At 46.2% G+C, this 26,350-nt stretch overlaps 1 protein-coding gene across 2 annotated transcripts in view; it reads right to left on the bottom strand.

Moving 5' to 3' along the window:
- TBX20 (T-box transcription factor 20) overlaps nt 1-23,144 on the bottom strand; it is a 50,739-nt gene extending 27,595 nt beyond the window's left edge. Inside the window, exons 1-4 of one of the 2 annotated variants that reach the window (XM_083468839.1) lie at nt 22,702-23,144; nt 14,333-14,573; nt 10,747-10,911; nt 3,523-3,631 (exon numbers count right to left, since the gene is read on the bottom strand). In XM_083468839.1, coding sequence (XP_083324965.1) covers nt 3,523-3,631; nt 10,747-10,911; nt 14,333-14,573; nt 22,702-22,828 — 642 coding nt within the window. In that variant the 5' untranslated portion in view covers nt 22,829-23,144. Of the gene's footprint in view, nt 1-3,522; nt 3,632-10,746; nt 10,912-14,332; nt 14,574-17,515; nt 17,768-22,701 lie in introns of those variants that run through there. The other variant, XM_083468840.1, reaches the window with a different exon arrangement.
- Nucleotides 23,145-26,350: the final 3,206 nt, after the last annotated feature.

Genomic DNA, 26,350 nt, shown 5'->3' on the forward strand with positions numbered 1-26,350 from the left:
CTGTGTGCCAACCAAAAGACTGAGAACTATCACCCTTTGAACTTCTATATGGCAGGCCGACCCCTTTCGTCCGAGACATCCCCACCAGTTTGGGGCAGATGGGAGATCACATCACCCAAGAACAAGTGCAATCCCTGTGTTTGTTGTGTGTGTTTGCTTCCTTTCCAGGTGTTCCCTCGAGCGTACGCCTGCAGTCCCGCGGCAGTCTCGCTGAGCCGGTTCACCAGTTCCTCTGGGTGGCAGCGTCTGGCGACCCCCTCATCCCCAACTGCGGTGAAAGTAGTCGAGGTGATCCCCTGGGTACATCACACGCATCTGAAGAAGGGTGTCTGGACTTGCAGGAGAAATCCTGCTGACCCTCTGAAGTTGATCATCACCTTGTGTCTGACGCTACCAGGGAAAAAGCGTTAGGCCACGGGCAACGAGATCCTGCGACTAATCATCACAAGGACAGTTACAAAGACTTTCTCTTTTCTCTCTTATTTTCTTTATTGACTTATGTCTTATTGCCCTGACCCTACCGAACCATACCAACCCTATTGGCCTGCTGGCCTCTGCTACGACTGGTTCGTCTTGCCGGTGGTAAGAGATGGCGTGCTCTTTGGCTATTGGAAACTGGGGTTTGATGAGATTGCCATATTGAGACACCCCACTGCCCCGTTGTGGCTCCTCTCCCACACCACTGTCCAGCACGCGTGGAGAGTGCTCATACGGGAAGTTGCAGAGACGATCAAAATCTATCAAGTTCTGGACCGCTCTTGCTGTTGTGTGAGGGTAGTCAACTGTTATCTGGGAGGTAGAGCACTGTACCAACCTCATTTGATAGACCAGGTCCTACTCTTAATCCAGGTGATAGATGGGACGGAACCTATCTTAATGCAAGTATTGCAGGAGTGGGAGCCTTAACCAGGTGTGCATTGAAATTGCTAAACAAGTGCCAGTAATTGCCACCCCAGGATTTCAGCTTCCATTTGCTCTGGTCACTAGGGAGGCAGCACGAGAGTTCAATCCACCCAACAGAGTTAGTAGAAAAATTGACCCACATAGTGGGAGCATCAGCTCACCGGTAGGCTCTCACCCTTGAGGAAGTTCGCCACAATGTTAAATCTCTCCAATTGTTGGCTGTGTATGCACATACCACCTTGCCAGGTTTGATGCTACATAGAATTCCCATTGGTAACATCTTCAACATAGAGAGGAGTTTGTGCGTTAGTTCATTACCACATGGAAACAATGATAGCTGAAAACCCGCTAAAAACTACAGAAGGTGATCCATGGAATTGGTTATATTCTTGGTTGCCCGATGGTGGATGGATGGGGAGAATATTTACTATGGTGATAGGCCCAATAATGCTTCTATTGCTTTTCTGCTTCTGTATGCCCTGCTTGATGCAATGTATGCAAAATATGATGGAGAAGGTGATGTCTCGCATGATGGGACCTCGCGTGCTTGCTTTCATAAGAGATTATAGACCCCTACCCCAGAACGAACCTAAGTATTAGGTTGTTCATAAGAAGAGGAGGGAGTGAAGGGAGAGGGAAGGGTTGCTTTCTATATGCTTTCTATATGCTTTCTATACCTTGTACCTTGTACCTAAGAAGGATCTTCTATATTTTCTGTCTAAGTCAATTTCTTAGCTAGAAATAATTTCACCTGCAAAAGGAAGGCCCCTCGAAGGAATGCAAGATAAGACAGACAGAAATAGCCAGACCTGCAGAATAGCCTCGCTTTTTTTTTTTTTTACCTTAGGAATGCAAGATAAAAAGGACACATACGGGGAGACGGGAGGAGGAGACGGGAGGATGCAGGACGCTTAGAAAGACACTATAGGGAACAATAGAGAGGGCTATAGACATGCTAAAAATAAGTTGAAAACTTTCCAGTTGATTGGGGAGGAGGGAGAGAGCCCACTCAAGGTATAAGAAAATCTGCAGAGGGGTATTTTCTGGGCAGTCAGTTTTTCCAGAATTTATTCTGCTGGCTGTCTCCTGTGCACAGAGAATAAAACTGCTTTCCTCCAAAGAAGGATCTTTCCTGGAGTTTTCTTTTACTCTCTCTCTGGATCTGAGGACGCGGGCCAACGATTCCCTGGCATGGACTAGGCTCAGCCTACAGTATCACTAAAAAAGCAGCAGTCTGGTCCCAGATAATGTACCGCACTACTAAGAGTTAGTTGCCCTGGGCTCTTGGGTTAGATTCTATGAGACAAGGAAAGACAATATATCTTTGTCATATTACTGTATTCTTGACAAGCTGGCTCAGCTACTGCTATTGCAATTTTTTAAAGCTCTCATTTCTATTTCTTAGAAACACACTTTTCAGATCAACCATCACATAGATACAGCTGCAAGACTTCCACCCAGGGACTTTGATGCCTTCTTTAGGGTTAATGAATAATGACGTCCAGTAAGGACAAACAATCACACCATCATTTCTCCATTATGACAGTGGGAGAAATAAATTCTTCTTAAAAGCTAACAAGGAGAGTTGTGTGAGTGCAGACATGCCTACTCAGAAGTAGCTCCCACTGAATTCAACAGTAAATTATGCATAGCATCGCAGCATCCATTAGTTATGCTTCTTCCCCACTGAAATCAATGGGACTTAAATCAGGAGAATTTTTTCACACCAATGGGCCTTCCAAGCCCATCTCAGGATACTTCCAAGTGGAGGATGTCTGTTACAAGCAGACCTGATTTTCTGTGTGTACAAGCTTACTGTGTTAGCTTCCGCACATTTCCATTTTTTTTAGGGACTGGTGTGCATTGCTGTTCCACCATTTGCCATCCATCCCAGTAAATGTTTCACAGTGGGCAAAATGGTAGCTTGTGATCCAGGAGGGATAGGCATTTCCATTAATATTTAATACGGAGATCTTGTGCAAAACTGAAATTTAATACGGAGATCTTGTGCAAAACTGAAATTTACATCACTAAGGCTTGCACAAGACTGATAAAGAGAACATGCCCAATAATACGTCCGTATTATAATGATTATGTGGGGGGAAAGATGCACAAGAAACTGTTTTTATAATGAAATGATTTTAGAATGTTGTATCATTTTACTGTTGTTAGCCGCTCTGAGACCGTCTTGGGCTGGGGAGGGCTAAAATAAAATAAAATAAATTATTATTATTATTATTATTATTATTATTATTATTATTATTAGGGGGCAGGGACAAGCATACCACCACAGAAGCCTGTTTAAGGAGAGAAATTGTTAAATGGGGTCATGGGCTGGTGACTACAAAGATGTTAAGATGCTGGGCTGCTGAACAAAGAGGACAGAAGCAAGAGAAGGATAAATGAGGTATAAATGACAGAACCTTCTCCCCGACCCAAAGCATCCCTTGCTCCCCCCATTACATTTCGCACCCCTTCACAGCCACCTAAAAACAGCAGCACCTTCCCAACAGCCACCGGGGCTCTGCTCATAACGCCCGTTCCCACCAGGTGTGCCGGCAGGTGTCATTGCCTGAGAGCGCGGACATTGTTTCCCTTCCCACAGGACCAGCTACTCACGTGACCGTGCTGATCCAGCTCGTTGTTTGTTAGCTTCACTTTTTCAAAGGACACCATCTGCTTCAGCAATTGTTCCCCCGTGAACGGAGAATCCGGGTGCACGTACAGTCTGGAAAGCCAAGAGACACAGGGCCTGTCAATCAACCCAATCTGTGTTCAGGACGTTTGCTTTTGTAAGAGAGTCGCCCTACAACTTCCCAGCCTAGCCTACTAGGCATAGCCAGTTAACAACACCGACAACCCAGCTCAAGTTTAGGTGCCCTAAATAAAATAATACTAATTTAAAAAGCAATGCAATGTATGAAAGATTGTTCTGAAGGAATAACATAGGAGAAGAAGAAGAAGAAGAAGAGTTTGGATTTGATATCCCGCTTTATCACTACCCTACGGAGTCTCAAAGCGGCTAACAATCTCCTTTCCCTTCCTCCCCCACAACAAGCACTCTGTGAGGTGAGTGGGGCTGAGAGACTTCAGAGAAGTGTGACTGGCCCAAGGTCACCCAGCAGCTGCATGTGGAGGAGCGGAGACGCGAACCCGGTTCCCCAGATTACAAGTCTACCGCTCTTAACCACTACACCACACTGGCTCAGACTGAAAGATATGCCAGTGAAAAGGGGTTCACTGGCTCCATTTCCTATAGATGTTAAAAGAAACAGCAGCTGCCCCAGTGGCAAAAGGAATTAGTAATGTATCAGTCTCAGAAAGAAAGCACTCAAATAAAGTCATCGATGGATGTTCAAAATATCTGGAATTCTCTGGATATGGCCGGTATTCAGCTCTCTTAAGCAGTGCCTGGGCAAAAATCGCTGAAGTGTCCAGGAAAATCCACGTTGATGTAGATTTGGGCGATTTCCATTAAAAATAGCTCAAAAAACTTTCTTTTTGTTGAGATTTTGCACACAAAAATAGCTCAACAACTTTGCCAAAAAAACCTGCAACAGCTTTTGTGTCCGGATTTTCACTTTTTGAAATATGGCAACCCTACTTAACAATATACTCCAGTCAGTGCTGGATTTATGTATAAGCTAAACAAGCTATAGTTTAGGACCCCACTCTCTTGGGGGCCGAAACAAAAAATTAAAGGAAAAAAACACCTGGATGTACATTTCCAATTGTTCAACAATTACTTTGATAAAATACATATTTTGTTATGTGCAAACGGCTTTAGATACCTATTAGGTCCATAAATTACCAAATAGCATATATTCAACATAAAAAACAGTGACAAATTGTTGTTGACAAAGGACAGCTGGACATATAAAGGGCCCCATTACCTTCAGTATCTTAGGGCCTCATCAAACCTAAATTCGGCCCTGATTCCAGGGGTAGACTTTCAGTCTTGGGTGGGGAAGAAACTGCTCTACAGTAGAAAAGCCCGTTCCAGTCCCACCCAAATCAATGGCCAGGGAAGTGGAGACCTAGCGTGGCATCATTGCCAGCCTCTGCCAACAGATAAGATGGGTGGGATTTACCACAGTGGAGACCCCAAGTTACCTCCAGCTGGGTAATAAGCCTTGAAATGGGCTGCTAGAGGGTAGGGTAGCAGCAGCTTTGGATCAGCTGGAGCTGGTTAGCTAATAAATCGCCGCCGCCCCCCGCTTTTGCCCCTGCCAACATGATACACAGGGCTTCCTGTTAAGCTGTGGGTGAACATATCAGACGGCACAGCTATTCTTCAAACAGCTCTTGTTTATTCACAGGCCAGAACAGAACTGAGCTGAAGGGTTCAGCCAGCCTGCTTATATAGAGCTCCACTACAACGCAACAGTAACAACTTTCTGAAACTATCCAATCACTGAATGTCACTTTCAATCCCTTATTTGCATATGTGGACCTGAATGAAAACTATCTACAGTATCCCCCTGCTGGCCCAGGGTGAGAACTTCAGTACATAACACTTCCCAACGCACATCTCCCCAGCTTTTCATTAGGACTCTTCTGGATGCAGAGCCGGCTCTGCCATTAGGTAAACTAAGGTGGCGGAAGCCCTGTGGGTGCCCCACTGCCTCCTGTATTGGCTGAAATGGCGCCCAAAATTGCAGAAGCGGCAGACTGAGCAGAGAAGCAGCAGCAGGGCAGGGAAAGGTGGCAATTCCTGTTTTGCCTCAGGCGGTAAAATAGTACACACAGCTTGCCTGAAGACCTGCCACGTATGACATTCTCGAATCCACTTCTGCGACAAACACAGCAATCCCATCAATGCTAATCTGGGAGTAAGCCCTGCTCAATCTGCAATCTGTCTCAGGTCCAGCTGCCTAACTAACAGCAACCCCAAGCCCACTTCCTTGCAAGTAAATTCCACCGAAATCAATAGAACCGTCCCAGGTTAATAGGATTGAGATAAGCGATGTCTGAAACAGGCTCATTAAGTTATTCATTTGCTGGCCTGAATCATGAATGCCTGTTTCTCTTTTAAAGCTTTATTATTTCCTGGGCCTTTCATTCCTTTTGCAATCTCAGTCATAATTTTATTTCATTAGCTGATGCTTAATGCTTCCATTTTAGATTATTATTAAGCAAATCCACTGCATTGTCTCTCCCCCCGCCCCCCGCCCCAAAAATGGAAGATTATTTGCCTCTTCCCCTGCAGCTGTTCTGATCAAGGCTTGAAAGAACAATGAATGGCTCATGAGTACCAACATGGTATAGTGACTGGACTAAGAAAAGGAAACTCAGCCATCAAGCATTCCAGGTGACACACTCTCTCTCTCTCTCTCTCTCTCTCTCTCTCTCTCTCTCTCTCTCCTTCAGCCTAATCTACATAACAGGGTTTTGAGCAGGATAAAAATGAAGGAAAGGGACTGTTTAGAGAAAAAAAAAAGAATATAAAACAGACAAATCACTGGATAGTTTTACTCAGAGTAGTGCCACTGAATTTAATGAATGTGACAATAATAATAATAATAAATTATTAGTGCTCAGTGTGTGCTCAGGCTCAGTGTGGCTAACACCATTAAAATTACAGTAAAAACATAATAATAATAATAATAATAATAATAATAATAATAATAATAATAATAAACCAATTTAAAATACAGGTTAATATGCAATTTAAAATGCAGCCTCATTTTAAATGTAGCCCATAGATCAAAACCGTAAGGGGATGGAAACATAAGGGTCAGACTGAGTCCAAACCAAAGGCCAGGCGGAACAGCTCTGTTTTGCAGGCCCTGCGGATAGATGTCAAGTCCTGCAGGGCCCTGGTCTCTTGTGACAGAGCGTTCCACCAAGTCGGGGCCAGTACTGAAAAAGCCCTGCCCCTAGTTGAGACCAATCTAACCACCTTGCAACCTGGGACCTCCAAAATGTTGTCATTTGTGGACCTTAAGGTCCTCTGCAGGGCATACCAGGAGAGGCGGTCCCGTAGGTACGTGGGTCCTAGGCCACATAAAGTCCCACCTGCGCTATACATTTAAAGCAGTCATCATACCACTTTGAACCGTCATGGATCCTGGAAACTGTAGTTTGTCAAGGGCGGCGAGAGGTGTCAAGAGACTCCTAATTCCTTCAAAGAATTACAGTTTTCAGAGTTTCCTAGAAACAGGATTTGGTTGTTAAACCACCCTGGCAATTGTAGCTCTGAGAGTGGAACAGGGGTCCCCTAACAATTCTCAGCACCCTTAACAAACTATGGTCCCCAAGATTCTTTGCGGAAGGCCCTGTTTGTTTAAATGTATGGTGCAGACAGGACTTTAGTCTGGTCCATTATTTTTAATAGGTGTTCTCTGAGTAAAACTCCGTTGAATACCGCCCACTATCCAGCACATAATCAAGAAACCAATTGTACTTTTACCTACCACTGAGCAACAAGTTATTTTTTTGCCCTATGGTGGATCTTGGCTTAGTCAGCAAGGAGTTAAAAGCACAAGGTGGCTTGCATTGTCAAGGAAACTAATCAACACTCTGTACCAATGTTAAAGAAACAAAACAGAAAACCCCAAAGGAAGAAACGACAAGCAGAATATTTAAGCTACAAGCTAGAACTCATAAGACAGGTATGTCTTTCAAAGGTTTGGTCTGGTTCCTAAAGCCATTTAAGCTAGTCGTATTCTGGGACTGGGGACCCGCGGAAAGTTTCACAATAGATTTTTTCCAAAAGAATTTTGCTCCTTCCATTCACAGCGCAAGGGAGGGAGAGCCACTTTGCACGCTGACAGCAGGAAAAGGAGGATTTAATGGTCATCCGCAGTGAAGGTTTATGAATGGAAATGCTTTCAAATGATATTGGCTAATCCTCGTTAATATCGGTCTCAGCAGTTGTGGTGCTGAAAGTTATTTCTCTACAAAAATGATGGGGGGGGGGAGCCTGAGGGTATGGATGTCACCAAGGCTTACCTACGGCAGGGATTCCTTCCCCCGCGCCCCCCCCTTTCTCTTGAGAATCACCTATGTAAGTAAAGGTATGGATAGATCTTTTCGACATCAACAAGTTAACTTCATTTGACTCAACCTCGCGAAGCACGCAACAGATATATTTCTATCTTCAACACTTAAACATACACACACACACATGTGGGTTCAGTCTTCAAATAGTGATCACTGAAAAAATGAATTTAAAACCCCTGGAACTTAATTAATATTCGATTGCCAACATGCTTAAAGTTTGTGCCATTGAGAGTTTCAGCTTAATCTGCCAAAAAAATCCTCATAATACAATAGACAAAAGCATCAGTTGAAGGAGACTGCCTGAGACCACAGTCCTATACCAGGTGAACTTAGTGGGACTTACTTCTGAGTAGACATGTATAGACTGCATAGTGAAGGTCCTATTTCTGAACAAAGTTTATCCACATCTGGACAGTTAGAGAAATTGTTTTGATATATTTCCCCCCCATAGGAAAAAGCTTTGATGTGGATAAAGTTTTCTTTACTGCCTGCCAGCCAAATTCTCTATCAGGAAGCCATTCCAAATTCTGAGGGCCACCACTGAGAAACCCCTGTGTAAGGTAACCATCCATCATATCTCATAATTTGGTGGGATGAGGAGGTTGTTTTTCAGCCAGATTGACTCATTTCACTCTGTGCTGCATCTTGTACAGGATGACATCACTTAGTTAGTCTTTAAGGTGCTACTGGAAGGAATTTTTTTATTTTGACTATGGCAGACCAACACGGCTACCTATCTGTAACAGGATGACATCAGTCCAGGAGGTGGCCAGCGCTGCTGGATCCTACCACCCACCACCCCAGCCAACACCACCAGTGGTCATGGAGGACTGGAGTCATAGTCCAACAACATCTTGGGGGCAGGGTCACCACATCGCCTGAGCCTTCCCTAGACAAACCATTCTAGGAAGTACCAGACACCATTTTGGAGCAGTTGTGGTGAAGAAGAGGTCTCATTCGGAGCTTCAGTGTGAAACCTCTGGGGCCTTGAATGCTTCACTGACAGGCATCAAAGAAACAACATTCTCCCAGCCACCTACTGTCCAAAGTTTAAGGACTCAGTTGCCTTGGAGAACTACACTGAAGCATCTCAGGTGCCATGGAAATAGAGGAAGGCTTTCCATGGGATGCGGGTGGCACTGTGGGTTAAACCACAGAGCCTAGGGTTTGCTGATCAGAAGGTCGGTGGTTCGAATCCCCGTGACGGGGTGAGCTCCCGTTGCTCGGTCCCAGCTCCTGCCCACCTAGCAGGTCGAAAGCACGTCAAAGTGCAAGTAGATAAATAGGTACCCCTCTGGCGGGAAGGTAAAGGGCGTTTCTGTGCACTGCTCTGGTTCGCCAGAAGCGGCTTAGTCATGCTGGCCACGTGACCCGGAAGCTGTACGCTGGCTCCCTCGGCCAATAAAGCGATATGAGCGCCGCAACCCCAGAGTTGGCCACAACTGGACCTAATGGTCAGGGGTCCCTTTACCTTATTTACCTTCCATGGAGGCCTCCAAGTGAGATAGCACCCATGTCAGCACAGCTCTGGCAGCAGGCAAGTTTAGGAGAAGGGAAGAAATGGTTCATTGGATTTGGAATATTGCAGGAGTTGGGGAAAGAGATTTGGATCTCAATGTGCATTTTGAAACATCATGGGGAACATGAAGGGGGTCTGAATTTAGAGTTGTGTTTGGGGCAGCAGCTTTCCCGAGAGTGGAATGGCTTGGCTTACTGAGTCGGATTGCAGACTGAGCCAAGGGGAGCTCAGTCATTCCTAGATATTCTCTCTCTCTCTCTCTCTCTCTCTCTCTCTCTCTCTCTCACACACACACACACACCATTTATTATTCAGAAGTTCTGTGGATACAGAAGCTGAAAAAACTGAACGTTTAAATTGAAAAAGGGATCATGTCCCCTTGACTTGCAGAGCAAGTCGACAATTAATTGACTGCAGTGCATAAACATGACCCATGGTTTAGTCTTCAGTTGAAAAAATAATGTAATTGCATGAATCAAGCTGTAATCTAATATTTTTGACTTGCACTTGGCCAAACATGCCTGGATTTCTTTGAAGTTAAAGAGTGGAAAGTATTGTAGCAAGAAGGAAATAATGTATAATATATACATTATTTCCTTCTTGCTACAATACTTTCAATACTTTCAGTTTAAAGTGCCATTTAAACTGTTTGGCACTAAAACTTTTGCAAGGTTTTTTGGGGAGGGGAGGGCAGCAAATCCTTAAGATCTCTGGTCATGATTAAGCCAACGTTAATAAAACCTGTTTTTACTTTGATTAGATCGCACCTAGGATTTGTGGGGGGTGGTGTGCAACTCTCCTTTTAAAATCTGCTTGGGTTTAGCTGGATCATGCACACTGCCATACACTGCTCAAAATTGGGGGGGGGGGGTTCCTATAAAAAAGCTCAACAATACAGTGGGGATGGACAACCCTTGGGGAAATTTCCTTGGAAGTAATCTGTCAAGGGCTGCGAAACAGTGGTGTGTGGAACAGGAGTCAAAAGGGGGCATGGCTAGGGCCAAAAGTAGATGGAACCACCTCCTCTTCTCTCACCCCCTTTCCTTCCAGTTTTCTTCCTCCTTGCCACCTGCATAAAATTGAACCAAGGGCCACATAACATTAGACCAAAGGGCCAAATGCAGCCATAAGACTTCAGATTGTCCACCTTTGGAATGCACAGAACTTTTGACTCCTATCAAGGACTTTGTATTCCTGACCATTGGTTTCAGCAGTTGTCAGTTCTTGGTCTTGCCCCAGTATTTACAAAGCAACACTGAGGATTCACAGCAGAGATTTGAGGGGTGTGTGTAATGGATATGACTTGCACATGAACTGACCTTGCAGGCAGAGGGGGGTCTGCTTTGCCAGCAACCAGCCAGGAGGACCTGTGGTAGGCATATCGGTATCGCTTATTGTCCACTGGAACGATATCCATCAGCACAATGAACTTGGCTTCCGGGTCCACGCCCGAAAAGGAAACCCTAATGGTCGGGAACATTCTTCTGAAACAGACAGAAGCAAACAAGATGATGAATATATAAATAAGGGACCAGAGAAAACAGCCCCTTTGAAACTGATCAGAAACAGACATTATAAGCCTAGCCTACCAGAGAGACAGGGAAATTCCAAGCATTTTCTGTATATCTTTGTTTGGGGATATTTAAAACAATCCATATCTCCCTACAAATATACATTGACTGAAGCCGCTCTGCATTTTAAACATTTAAAATGTATTTTAAACTGCAGCTTGACAGCCACATGCAGCTCCCAGGCAGTTAAAGAAAGAGAGTCGTGTAAGTAGACTTGTCGTGTCCCTTCCAGTGCAGGGTGAGCAAGCCTGAGGTTGCAAGTGGAAGGAGCTGTAGATCTGTAGGAACACAATGGAATGGATTCCTCTGGTCGTGTGGAGCTCAATGGGGGAAACAGGGCAAGGAAGCAACAAGCAGAATGGAGGCTATGCGGGAGAAGAGCGAAAATTAGTATAATAAACAGCAGTCATGGCTTTGGATATGACAGCAAGCTTGCGAGTTGAGGCATCTCACTGCACATCCTAACCTAGAGAGTGGGAAGATACATATGCCTCCAGGTTTTTAGATGTGTTGCCGAATTAAAAGTCGGTCATACTTCCATTCTGCATCATATCCAAAGTAAATACAGTGGTACCTCTGGTTAAGAACTTAATTCATTCCGGAGGTCCATTCTTAACCTGAAACTGTTCTTAACCTGAAGCACCACTTTAGCTAATGGGGCCTCCTGCTGCTGCCGCGCCGCCGGAGCACAAATTCTGTTCTCATCCTGAAGCAAAGTTCTTAACCTGAGGTACTATTTCTGGGTTAGTGGAGTCTGTAACCTGAAGCGTCTGTAACCTGAAGCATCTGTAACCCAAGGTACCACTGTATATTGTTATGAAGAATATTATGGTGTTGATAAATGTAATAGCATTGTATCTGTCATCTGCCCAGGAACCAGTCAGGATGAAAGGTGATCTGTTTTTTAAAAAATAAAATGTGCATGCCATTTCCTAAGAGCTAACTTTTTTAAAAAATCAAGGGGAATTTTAGCTATGTGTTTCCAATTTATATCCCTCCTTTCCACATGAAATGGCATGAAATTGTGGTATTGTAAAAAAAGCAGCCTTGCAGGTGTCAAATTGTTTAAGCGCTCCCATATTAAGTGGGACAATTAAGCAGCAGTCTAATGAACTAAACAAAAAGAACCTGTCAAATATAACAAAATTATGCAGCGTGGAAGAGGGGTTGTATCACTTGCTAGTGATTTCACAAGCACCATTTGTAGCTCTTAGCTGCAACTTTTGGGGAGGAAGCCCCACTGAGCTTACTGGAGCTTCCTTCTGGGTAAACACTTAAAACATTTTAGTTCTAAAAAGATGAAATAGCGTGGTAAACTCAGAGTTGTTGCTCAAGAGTTGCATGGGATCGTGACAGCTCTTTTCAAAGTTCCTGTTGTGACAATGGCACTTTCCCAGCACTTAAGGAACAATATTTTGTCAATGGGAAGGTGCAAAGTTCCCACCACTGCCTTCATATATACTGCTTTCATTGAGAGAGCAAGTTATATTTTAAGTATATAGTGTGATAAATATGCATATGTCAACACTTGTATCATGCAGGTACCTTTGCCAAAGGAGATGAGCTTGGTTGCAGAACCCGGCTGAGTTTTGTATAGGCCTGTGGTAAATCCAGATTTCCTTTGTGTAAAATAGCCTTAAGGAAACTGTACTGGCCCAGGAAGAGGGAGGGAACTCACTTTTGAGTGTTTATGAGAAGAATGAAACCAGAATCCTAAATCCTCAGACAGGCTTTCCCAAGTCTGATTAACCCTAGAGCTTTTAGATCTGGATGGGACTTCTGCAAAGGACCCTAAGAATGGGGTAACTAAGAAAAGCTTTTAAAACAAACAACTACTACTACAAACCTACAATTTCCCCTTTTTAAGCCATGGGTTTTGGCTTAAGGAAATTTTGTAATTTAATTATTTTTATATGGGGTGTGTGGAATGTGCAAATTATTAGCAGAAATGAAAACAAGGAAGAAATGAGGGTGGGCATCTCCTTTGAGTGCACAAGGTCCAAGATTCAATATCCTAACATCTCCATGTGGGACTGGATGGAACCCCTGCCTGAAACCTAGAGAGCAGCTGCCAGTCCGTGTAGGCAGTACTGAGCTGGGTGGGCCAATGGTCTGATTTCATAATAGGCAGATTCCAGTGTTACAAAGTTCCTTGAATACATATCCATTTTATGCCTATTATGGATGGGGTGCTCTGCTTATTAGCTGTAGAGGCGGATTCATATACTGCACAAAGTGGACTTTAGTCCCCAAAAGCTCACGTCACAGTAAACTGAGGTCATCTTTAAGGTGCTGCAAGCCTTTTCTGTTTTTGTTTCTGCTACAACAGACTGATTTGGTGACCCTTCTGAAAATAGCATTAATCCATAAATTATATTAATGTAGGTTTGTTTGGGGGGGGGAATTACTGGTTATTTTACAGATTTCAACTGAGGGCACACGTTTTTTTACACATTTTCAAGTACTGCTCATGCACTACAATGTAATCCTACTTAGAAGTAAGTACCATTGTGTTCAATAGGATTTACTCCCAAGTCAGTGGGTGCAGGATTGCAGCCTAAAACAAAATGAAACAAACAGGTCCAGACAAAACCCCAAAGCTGGTTTTTGCACGGCAGCAGTTTGTATAGTTAGTATTCTACAGCTCTTCCCTCACGTCAAAATGAAAGGAAGCATAACATTCTCATTCTAACTATTACTCTGATATTAATAACCTTTAGGTGCAGACTACAAGCAAATACTTCAAGTGGTCTAATGTTACAGTGGCTGATACACAAGGCAGGCACATCACTTGGGGACACCAACGTCCAACCCGTGACATGCCTGTGTTAAACAGCCATCACAGATCAAAAAGGAAAAAAGAGGACAAGAACCTTCATGTCATCTGACAACACCTCAAACTCAGTATTTTTAGCAATGAGGCGTGGAAGCGGAGAGGAGCAGATCAGCACCTTTTTCTGCGTAAAGGAAGCTTTTCTAGCACAATCCAGATGCCTGAAGCGTGGGCTGGATAAATCCACAGCTCTGCACGCTGGCTGGTGATAAACCCCTTTCCCAGACTTTCGAGTCCACTTTTTCGCCCTGGGCACTTCTATTCTCCCCCCTCTTTCCTTTCAGTTGCTCCATTGTAATTCTGCACAACAAATAAGCAAAAGCACTTGTGCTGAAGCAACATCTTCCCCAAATCTCACACGCAGCTGATGCCTTGCTTAGGACCACCAACCAAAGCTCGTCACTATTTTGTGACATTTTTGGTTAGTCCTAACGAAGGCACTGTCCAGCTGTGGATTGTGGTGCCAAAATATAACCGATGACTTTGAAGGTATAGCCTTACCTTCCCGATTTGGTGATGATCATCTCGGTGCCCAGGTCGTGGAATTTATCCCAGAGGTCCTTGGTCTCCAGGCTGCAGGAGATCTTGGCCATCTCCTCGCTGGGAATGATGGGGGTGGTGGGAATGAGGGGCTCGGTGCACAGGGAAGAGGGGCTGGCGCTGCCGAAATCCCCCGGCGGCGTTTCCAAAGCGGGCAAGTCGCCGAGCGTTTGGGAACAAGACGACTTCTCCACGAATTGCTCTGCAAATGGGACAGAGAGAAAGGGCGACGACGGAGTGAGATCGCTGCTCCTGGTGAATAATCGAGTCACCACAGCAGAGCAAAAATGGGAAAGCATGTCAGCCTGCTGCCAGGAGGAGCAGAGAGGTGACTCTGACAAACACTAGGAAGGATTCCAGCAGAAAGCCAATAATTAACCAGGAGGGGAACTGATGCGCCCGCAGAAAGGTCCTGAACTCCCGCAAAGGAAAACAGCGCGCACGAAATTGGAGAGATCGTCGTGGCTATAGCCGATCCAAGACTATCTTGGGCTTTTCCCCAATCTGCCTGTCTCTTCCCTCACCCATATGAACTTACGTCCCCTTTGGGAAAGCGGGGCCTTGAAAACTGCGGCCAGGATCCCGCGACTTTAAGCCCCCTGAATTTCTCAAGCGGCAGAGGATACGGTTTTTAAACTCCCTGCCGCCCTGCGTTTTACGCACAGCAACAGCAGAGGCGTTCGGGCGCTTTTAGGCAGGAAGCCGGCTACACACAGTCGCCGCAATTGGCAGTTAAAAGCAATCAAAGCGCAGCGAAAGTGTTGCGTCTGGATAGCTTTCTCCACTGCCGCCACCTCCTGATTTCCATCGCGTCTTGTCCTCAAGATTTCAGAAGAGAGAACGGGGAAGAGAGAACTTGCCGGTTGCCTCGCAGACGAGTGCAGACGCCGCCCCGAGACGGCTTTGCCCACTCTCGAAGCGCGCCATGGACAATGTTTTGCAAGACCGCTGGCCACTTGCTTTCTGTGGCAAGAAACCTGTGTTTCATCCGCTTCACTTTAGATGTGAAGGCCTGGGAGAAAACGAAAAAGATTGCGGTCGGGAGTTGGGTTGTTCCCCCCCCCCCCAGTTTGTCCGTTCCTCCCACTTATTAGTTTCTGAACAACTGTAGAGTAGACAAGCGGTGGAAATCAAATTTTACGTCCCGTTCTTACTCCCATTTTTTCGGAAACAAGGAGTGGGGAGGGAACGGAAAATTATTTCCCCCAATTTTCCTTTTCCCCACCAAGCCTACATTTCTCTCTACTTCAGGCTTGTGCTCGGGGTTCACCTCAATGAATGAATGAATGAATGAATGCTCTTCATTTAAAAACAACCCTGCAAATAAAAAACTAGCGCGTCAACCTTCCAGACTTGCTCTGGCATTCCGTTTCGCAGTGTATGTTTATTTATTTATCTTGAAGCATTGTCACGTGAACTTTCACTTGCCACCTAAAGATTTAGAGGTTTGCCTCCTCACTGAGGCCTAGCACCTCGAAGTGTGGCACAAAGCTACGTCCTTGAAAACATTATTTACCGTACAACCCGACCAGAATTGATTTGCAATCAAAGACGCGGATCTTTTTTGGGGGGGGTGTAATTTACGTATTTATTTTTTAACGACCCTGCTTACTTGGAAGAAAGGAAGTACCTCTGAACTCCGTAGGCGTTTTTCTATTTATTCAGGATGAGTTTAAACTGCTTTACCGCCTCCCCTTCCCCAACCGACAGCGCATTCCTATGCAAGTCTACTCGGAAGGAGATCCGTTGGGCTTCCTCCCAAGAAAATAGGTACAAGACTTGCATCTGGTTGCAAACAACGGATGGAACACCATCGGGCCCAGCTAACCTTCCCAAAATTCAAAGCACTGTTACTTCTTTCCTTGGATTTCAATAGAAGGCGCAGGCTGCTAATCCTTTAGCATCTCCTTGGGAGTAAGCCTCGTTGCATTCTGTGAGACCAAGCCTAGGATCGCACCCTGAGCCTGAAATCCCAGGCACACTTACCTGAGAATAAGCCCCATTGAACTTAATAGGATTTACCTCCGACTAAACGTGTAGTTCAGAGGCCTCCCCCCCCCCCCACTGTGTTCAAAGGGGATTTCTCGAGGGGCTGGACCTTCTCCTTGGAGTAGCTCTCGCTGAGCCTTCTGTGAATAAACATGTTTAGGTTCGCGCTTCTCGACTGGATCCTGCCCCAACTTGTGATCAACAAAAGAACTACATAGAATAGGTAGCAGAGCATCTCTCTATTGTGGCTTGCTTCTACCTGCAAAGGGTAACTGAAATTAAATGGTTGTCAGTTACTAGTGAAATGAATTCTTGGAGTCAGGAGTGCCAACTTGGCCCTGTGACCGTGGGCGCCCAGGGCCGCGGGTGTCAGACAGCATGGGCATTTGTGGGTGCCCGCCCAGTCCCTTCATGGGGAATTTTGTGGGTGCTCGGGCACCCAAAGCCCCAGGGAGTTGGCACCTATACTTGGAGTGTCATGCTGGGATCAGGTTGCGTGGCGTTGGGCCGGTACTTACCTCTCAGTTTAACTTACCTCACAAGGTTGTAGTGAGGATAAAAGCGATTTTGGGGGTGAGGCTAGAACTTGATGGAGAAGCAGCATATAAATATTAAGATATAGGTAGGGAAAAGGACCACAGATTTGGGAACCTTCCCAAGTCTAGAGGGAAAACCGCCTCTAAACACCCTGCGGCTTCTGATCATCCTGATCAGTCTTCCAAAGTGATCACAAGTTCTTCTGATTGGATTTCTTTCTCCAGTCCCTCCGCCTGGAGAGAGGCTGTTTCCAAAGAAACCCCCATTTTCATCAGGCGAGGGGACCGACCGGGAAATAAAGTCATCGTTTGACCTCCTGGCGTTGTAACTCTCCGTGGGGCGTTATCAGATGTGGGCATCGTGAGCACGCCTCACCTTCCGCACAAGTCTAGAGTTCAAGTGCCAGAAACTAGAGACGAAATGCGAAGGAAACGGATCCAGCTGAAGAAAGTAAGTCAGAGATCCCCCTAACGCCCCAGCTGTATCCAGAAAATCGGGATCTAGTGGTTTGTGCGCAGTCGGGATGGAGGCGAGAGAGGCTAGATTGTGCTTTAGCTAAAACCAGATATAGGACTCTTAATTCTAAAACTCTCAGGATGTAACCCTACGTCCACTTACCTGGGAGTAAGCCCCACTGAACTCGGAGGGGCTTACTTCTGAGTAGGCTTAAATTTGATTGCATTGTAAAGCCCTGGGCCCCCTCTTAGCAGCTGCTTGTTAAATCCAGTCCAGGAGCCAGGATCCACCGGGAAAAGTTTCTCGAATGTGCTCAGGAGGCTTGCGCAGGAGAGCTTCCCCTGCTGGGTCGCGCGCCTCGGCGCTGTTGGAAGCCAACTGATAAGGGCCCAGTGACTTTGAAGGCAGGGAGCCTGTCTAAATGCCCCGATTATCGCCGCCCTTAAATAAAGAAACCACTTGAGGGGCTTCGTGGTGGTTGGCGGTGGAGGGAGACTTTATCCAGCTGGCGTCCGAAGCGCGCGGCGCGCTATGGAAGGGAAACCCAAAATAGAACTGGTCCCAGATGGGCAGGATCGGACCAGCGACGCCGGCGGCCCATTCCCAACCAACTCACAGGACGCATCCTGTGCCAAGATTCGGGGCCGCACCAGCCGAAGACTGATCCAAAGCATTTCACCCACTAAAAGCCAGAAATCACACACCACCAATTGGTCAGATACACGTTTCCAACCGGACTAGCCCAGTTGAAAGGTTGCGACTCCCTGAGATGTTAAAAACGGCTGAGATTTCCTTCCCAAGGAAATATGCGCAGGTTTGGAGCACGTAAGATGTGCGCTGCGATCCCAAGCGAAAACCCCATTCAATTCAGTGGGATCTACTTCCAATAACGAAGCAGATCTAATCGTCCTGTACAGTCCATGTCCCATAAGGCAGGTTCGAGGCCTGATCCTGACAGTGGTGTGGGATTGAGGATTGGAGTGATCATTCTGTGATATTATGGCAGTGGGCAAAGCTGTGTTGTAAGCTTGAAATAAAGTCAAGGAGGGGGTGGGGAGAATAAGCCTTATTCTCGACCCCTTTATTCAGGATAAATATTTCAGCTTCAGAGGGATCGGACAGATGTAAAACCTCGGGCTTTATTCAAAGTCAGGGTGCGCTCAAATCCAAATAACTTCGCGGCTGGGTTGCCCAACTCACTGATCCAGTGTAAACCTCGGAGCTGAGTGGGGTATTAAAATAATTACGGTTTGGAAAGGGACATAACTAAGGATGACATATGCATCCAGACTTGGGGGTGGGCAAAACGTCTCTGTTCCTAACACTCTTCCAACGTTCCCCGCAGGGCGCAAACTGACCGGTAGTTTCACGCACCATTGAAATTAATGAACTCTGCTTTTACGCAGTCTCGCTCCTTTGAAATGGGGTTTATTTAGGGAGAAGCGCTCAGGTGGGTTGTGGCTTTCCTTGGGATGAAGTTCACTGACTTCTAGCAGTCTGCACGGAAATCACTGCGTCTCCCTCGATCCAGGGTGTATAAACGCATCCACACAGGATCGCACCCTCCAGAAATCTCAAACTCTTCATTTAAAATATCTCACCTCCCAGCAAGGGACTTAAACGCAGTGGAAGCTTTGCGGCAATTGTTTGGTTTTGCGTTCCGTACCCCGCCCTGGTATCTGTATGATGGAAGGCGGGTTACACAATTTTTTGATAAATGTATAAATAAAAGTACTATGAAAAGAAGAGAGCACTCGTTCTGTTGGGATTTTAGCAGGAACCTCTGTCAGGTTTTTGTTGTTCAATGGTTTTGTCACGCTCTTACTTATGTCAACGGGACTTCCTCTAGAAAGCCAGTTTTTAGTTGAGTAAACTAGTGGCACAAAATACCCCATAACTCTCTCCCACGGAGATCTAGCGATTTTTAATTCAGATAATATATGCCAAAGACATTCGAGGGAAGTTCTAAGCCTTCGCTCTCAGTCCTGGTGTAACCCTTAAGCGCATTTTAAAGCACCCGCTGCCAAGAATCATGTGAACTGTAGTTTACTACCACCCAGAACTACAGTTCCCAGCAAACTGTGGTTCTCAGGATTAATGGGGGGGTGTGCTTTAAGTGTATGGCGCGAACACAATCAAGTTGCGTCTCACACGTTCAACAGTGACTCCTAGCTCCAACGCATAATAATGGATTTCCCAGATAGCTGTCCCACTGGGATTAAATGGACCGAATTAGATCGAAGTGTAACCCCCAGTTCACGGCAACGGAATCCGCCACCGAGCAAAGCCAGCCGTATCTGTGACTCTGACTCTAATCAGCCCCTGGACGCGCAAGACTCCGCGGTTGAGTCTGGGAAATGGGCTGAACAGAAAAGACGGCAAGTTGGGCCTACACTTCCAATGGAAGAAGGAAGAGGGGAGCTAGAAGGCGAGGCATGTCTACAGCAAGTCGATTGGGAACGCGCTCCAAAGAAAACCCAGGGACCTCGGCCTCCGGTTTCTTCCTCAGCAAGAGACCAAACAAGGAAACCGAATCAAAAATCGAGATCCTGCCCGGTCCAATCTCCTGGTGATCATCTTACCCGGTTTAGCAGATCTCAAGGATATGGTCGTACCGAATCTCTTTCAACCTGTCCAGGATCTTTCTGCTCATATTTATTTAAAAACTGCAGTGGGAGGCGGGAAGTAATATTTTCTTAAGAACAGGCGCAAAGGCAAGTCTAAGCAAACACGAGCCAGTCCATACTCGGAAGAGATAAAAGGGTCTGTAAATAACCGGAAACAAATTCGCTGTGACCGAAGCTCAGAAAGAGAAAGTATAAAATTATCTTTAATGTACGAAGTTTGGGATGAGGGACCGGTTTCTATTTTATACGAAAGTTTCTTAAGCATACGCATTGCTTATAATGAATGCATCTCTTTCTTACTTAAAAGCCTTCGGATTTTTTGTTTTGTTTGTTTAAATTACCTTTTTTTTTAACAACGCCAATGAGGACTCTCGCTCTTCCTAATAACAAAACGCAATATCAGAGTATAATTAGGAAAACCATTAGTTGAGGAGGAGGGAAGTCTCAGGTCAAGAAGTTTTTATATATTATATGTAAGATGGATGTTTTGTCATTTTTTTTAAAATCAAATTTAATTAAAATTATATAAAAAGAGAGAGAACTCTCGCTCTTCCTTTCATTCTTCACCAAGAGAAAAAGGTAGTTTTCTAAAGGTGCGTTATTTCTATTAATGGTTAAAGGGTGGGCTAGCTGACAGAGGGAAGAGGTGTGGAAAAATTTATAGTTAAGGGTTTCTGGGTAATGTTTCTTAAACAGCCATAAAGGAAACCCACACAAAGAGCTGAGCAATGATTTTATGAGAAGTATTTTTTGTTAAAGCTTCTGTAAGAGAAAAGGATCTAAATACATAATGTACCTAAAGCTCAAAGTGCTATAAAGGTCAAAATCAGCACAATAGTATCTTAAAATAAAGAAAGTGCAATAATTCTTTGTTATTTTCCTTGTAACGTCCTTGGAGCAGAGACATATTTACTCTTTTCTTAGGAAATTCTGTAATTGAGGTTCTATACAAGTCGACAAAACTTATTTAAAACAAAACGCACAAAACTTTTCACATTCTCCACTACTTATCATTATCATTATTAATCATCTGCCCTTTACCCAAAATGCGGGTTCCAACATTAAAACACAATATTTAAAGATAGTCTGAAATAATTTAGGTGGGTCCTAAAAAGCATACACATCGAGTGTCAAAAGCCAGGGTAAATTGGGTTGGGTATTTGGGTTGACGCACTAAACTTCAGGAATTAGAAGCAAGTTCTCGTGCGAATCAAAATGGCTTTATTTTCAAGTCAAAGTGGAAAGTTTTACTAGAGAGTATGAAACTGTAGTCCTGGCGTGTTTATCAGAAAGCAAATCTTATTTACTCAACGGGGAGATGTTTTAGGATGGGACGTCCATCCATGCAGGATAGCGCAGATTGACTTCAGAGGCTTTAAAGATCACAGTCAAAAATATGGGCTCCCTGTTGTGGATTGCAATTCAGGTCCAGCGAAGTTTTGCCTTCGACTTCAAAGGGATGTGAACGGACTCTTTGTATTTGAAAGCAAATCCTATTTCTTTCAGACTCCTTAGTTTATGATCACCTCATCCTAAATACATTTATCTGAAATTGGTCGGGTTTATTTATTTTTTTAATGGCTTCCAGATTCAGAATCACAGCCTTGGCTATGACGAATCCCAGTGATTCCAGAGGACAAGTTTATTTTGAATACAAACTCCTTCCAAAGGAGGGCCCATTTTCATCCTGAAGCGAATCCTACCAAGCTAAACGTGCTTGCCCAGCGATCCTGGGACTTGCTCCCAGCTAAATGTGCACAGGATTGCAGTTGTCTCCTGTGCAGCAAATGTTCACAGAATTTCGGGCTTTTTTTAAAAAAAAAAAAAATCTTGATTGCTAGTAATTACTTTAGCTGAATATCCCTCTCCTTCAACTCTATCTCCCTAGTTTAAAAAGTGTACGAACAAACTGGGGAGAAGTGGTTCCCACTTAATCGGCTGGTCCTTGGGCTGATTTCACAACTACAGTTGCGCCCCAAAGTTCTAGGATGAAAAGTTTGTTTTCCGGATCGATGGCCTCTTTTGCCCGGAGAGAGGAAGAGCAGTCCAAGAAAACTCAACTTAGCAAAATCGTATCTGGTTTTTATTTCTGACCGGAGATACGGCACTGGGGCCAGATCCTGTATCTAACCCCTCTAAAAACAGCTTCTTCTTAAAAGGAAAATGATGCGTCGGATAATCGCAGCCTTTAAAGAACCACGGAACTCCCCGTCGTAACACAAGGGTATTTTAATTGTATACCAGGCTACTTAGAAAAGCGTTTGCTTCCGTCGCTTTTTAACACTTTCCACTGGGCGTTTGGAAGGCATCCTTGAGAACATCCCAGTCAAGGGGAAGTTGAACCACCCAGTCTAGCTTAGGAAAGGCATTCTCCCATCCCACGAATAATTATTGTTTTGGAAAGCTGTCCTTTCTAAACGTTCCCCCCCCACACACACACACAGTTACCAGGGAGTAAGGCCCAACGAGCTTGGTGCCGCATTAAAACTGCTAACACATTTGCAAAACTAAGCAGGAACCTGTCTCTTTTTCTGCATTGCAGGGGCTTCGCTTGGATGACCCTGGGGGTCCCTTCTATGATCCTATGACAAGATCACCCCCTCCCTCCATTCCCCCAAGCGCTCACTCCAGCATCCCAGGCGGAAGCCCCTCTAGGCTGGGCAGGTGGGCTTGGAGAAGAGGACCCCCCGACGGCGCGTCCCTCCTTCTCCGGAGACTCACCCAGAGGCTTGATTGTGCTCTCGGCGCTCTCTTTCTCCTTGGAGCTCCCGCTGGACATGAGCGCGGCGATGGAGAAGGCGTTCGCCCGGGAGGAGAGCTGCGGCTTGGGGGAGGCGGTGTACTCCATGGTCTCGGAGCAGAGGACGGCACCCCCAAAAGAGTCAGATGGTCGCGCAGAGCCAGGCCGTTCCCTCCTGCTACCCAAGACGGCTCCAAAGGAGAAGCAGCGAGGAGGAAGGAGCCCACGGGCTGGGGGATCCGGAGGCCAGAACTTTTTGCCAGACTCCCCAGGACGAGTCTGGAAGGTCAGGGAAGCGCGCGGGCGCAGTTTACGCGGCGACCATCGTTTTCCCTGCTCCCTGGATGGAGGGCGAGGGAGGAGGAGAGCACGCGCTTCGGTGCGGATGGAAGAGGCGTCTGCCAGGGCCGGAGGGCTCGCAATGAGATCCGCCTTCCTTCCTCCTCCGCCTTAATTCGCTGGCCGCCGAGATCCTATCGGCTGCCAGCCAATCAGAGCCTGCCCACGTCAGGCCTCGCTGATCCCACCGGAGAGGAAGGCAGAGCGCGCGGGAGGGCAAGCGCCGGGCTCTCCAAAGTTGCCTTTTCTTTCAAGCCAACAGTTTAGTTCTGGAGAGGAAACCAGGGTTTGGAGAGGTCTTTTTTCGGGGTTTCAAGAGGGAGAGGGGACCCTCCACGGAGGGCATCGGACCACCCCTATTCTGGGTTTCAGCCCACGCGTTTTGATTTCTCTATCTCCGGGCAGCTCGCTGGCTCCACGAGCGTTCAGGGTTTCCTCACCACGAAGTTTGTTTGTTTATTATGGGCCCAGTCATAATGCCACCCCCCAGCAGTGGCTAAATGTAGTATGTGATATTACTGCACACAGGTGGTGTACTGACAATAAAGGTTTATTATTATTAAACTCAAGCAGACAATGATTTGGATTAGAAATGCCCAAAACTTCATTACAGATATAGGTGGATTTTTGGCTCAGGCATTGGGTTGTATATCCATTCCAGCCCCCGACCCCGGGCAAAAAAAATACTTTTTTTTAAGGTAAGGGAACTCAGTCCCCCCGAGTTCCTGCTCAAAACACCCCCTGCATATATCCACAACAAATGTTCTTAACATCATGCTCTTTTGCCCTGCGTCCATAAGGAGGCCTTTAACCATTCCTAAGACTCTTCTGCCTGCACTGAAAAGGTTTCAGACGACGAGAACTGCAAGGCCAGATCTCTGGTTCCCAGACTTCTTTGCTCCCCGCACCCCAACGTCTCCCCCTCCTTCCTGTCAAGTAGTACAGTGGTACCTCGGGTAAAGAACTTAATTCGTTCAGGAGGTCCGTTCTTAACCTGAAACTGTTCTTAACCTTTAGCTAATGGGGCCTCCCGCTGCGCCACCGTCGCACGATTTCTGTTCTCGTCCTGAAGCAAAGTTCTTAACCCGAGGTACTATTTCTGGGTTAGCGGGGTCTGTAACCTGAAGCGTCTGTAACCCGAGGTACCACTGTACTGACTGCCGCTTTGACAGCCCGCGCTGCCTACGGGACTCCTGGCTACTCCGACCCACTCGGTCCCCAGCAGGCCTCGTTCCCCACGAAGTGGCCGATCTGTGTCCGGATTGCACCACTCCAGGCTGAGGAGTTCCCATGACCTAATGGCCCTCCCTGCCAATAAAACGACAAGGCCCAGAGAGCTCCTTCTCCCTGAAGTCCAGTTCCGGATGTGCAGGTATCTCTTCCCCTTATAGAGGCGCCCCCGCCCGCAGACTGAACTGCAGCCAAGACACCGGCTCACCAGCTTAGGGAGAGCAAGGTCTTACTCCCACCGGCTCTCCACCAAGCACTTCCCTATACAGTGGTACCTCAGGTTACAGACGCTTCAGGTTACAGACTCCGCTAACCCAGAAATAGTGCTTCAGGTTAAGAACTTTGCTTCAGGATGAGAACAGAAATCGTGCTTCGGCGGCGCGGCGGCAGCAACGGGAGGCCCCATTAGCTAAAGTGGTGCTTCAGGTTAAGAACAGTTTCAGGTTAAGAACGGACCTCCGGAACGAATTAAGTATTTAACCCGAGGTACCACTGTACTAAAGGTGTTTCTCAAAAGGAATTATTATCCTTTTCTCTTTCTCGCCCTTCAGCGACTTTGTCCTGTCCTCCGCCCGATCCTATGCAAGAGCGCTTGTTCTCAAAGGGACTTCGGGATTTCGCGGCTCCACAACCGCCACACCATTTCCCCTCGCTCCTTTTGTTCAGAGGCTTAGCGGGTACTGATTGCAGCCTAGAAGAATGAATTCACTCTGCCCTAACTCGAAGGAACTTTATTTGCGTACCAGGCGACGGATCTGCGTAAAAATGGACACGCCTGTCCTTTAACCACCTTGATTCGGAAACTGGACGTTTTCTGGCAACGAACTTCCTAGGGAAGAAAACGCCTTAAAAGCCATCTGGCTGCTCCAGTACCAGCTAGCTGTGGACACTGCCTTCCACTAAACCACGCAGCTTCCGCTGCAAGGGTTGGTTCACGCGTCTCTTGAGGGCTTCTTGCACGTGCGAATGAACCGGCAGAGCTCTAACACCAGAGACAGATGTGTCTGCTTTGTTCCTTCGGCTGTGTGCACGCTGTACACTTAAGAGCGCATTTAAAGCGCACTTCCTCTAAATCATCATGGGAGTCATAGTTTCGTCAGCATGTTGGGAATTGTAGCTGTGGGATAAACTGCAGCTCCCAGGAATCTTTGGGTGGGAGAAGCATATGCTGTCCTGTTTTTCTTTCCTGCTCGGGTCCATACACATTCATTCAGGTCCAAGTGATGGCAAGGTTATGTGAATCAGTTCCAAGAGGCGCTGGGACTTAGTCCCGACCGCTGCCTGCAAACTATGGGTGTGTCTCTGTGTGTGTGAATCGCACTATACAAACACGCGTGGTTTTTAAAAATTGTTATTATTTACTCTTCCCATTCCTTACAGCAAAAACCCAAATATCTTCACTGCTTTTGAGAGCCGATTTACACTAAATTTAGACCGCTCTTTGTCTATACAGTGGTACCTCGGGTTACATACGCTTCAGGTTACATACTCCACAAACCCAGAAATAGTGCTTCAGGTTAAGAACTTTGCTTCAGGATGAGAACAGAAATCGTCCTCCGGCGGCGGGGCGGCAGCAGGAGGCCCCATTAGCTAAAGTGGTGCTTCAGGTTAAGAACTGTTTCAGGTTAAGTACGGACCTCCGGAACGAATTAAGTACTTAACCTGAGGTACCACTGCACTGTCTTTTTCTAACGGAATGAGGTTAAGATAATGCGGCCGATCTCAAATATGCTTCATACTTTGGAATGAAGTTTGTTTTGCTTTTGCTTCCAGCGAGACTTCCTTCCAAGGCAGCGTATTTTGGATCGGCGCCGGAAAGGGCAAGCTTGAGCCATTTACTCCGGAACAATCCCACAGAAAGCTTACTTGAAAATAAGTGGTGTGAGGTTCCCCCCCCCCCCACTCCAACCCCTATTCAAAGAAACCCGGCTGGATTGGTAGTTCAAGGGTTTCTCAATGCGGTCCCCTCGCTGCGCTATTTGGGAGTTTGCTTCGGGCTAAACAGGCTTAGGATCGCGCCACGCGGCTGTAAGCAGTGAACTCAGCCCCACGGGGGAGTCA

This window comes from Podarcis liolepis (genome assembly GCF_965112155.1).
Source record: "Podarcis liolepis genome assembly, chromosome: 12".
In the NCBI taxonomy this organism is placed as follows: Eukaryota; Metazoa; Chordata; class Lepidosauria; order Squamata; family Lacertidae; genus Podarcis; species Podarcis liolepis.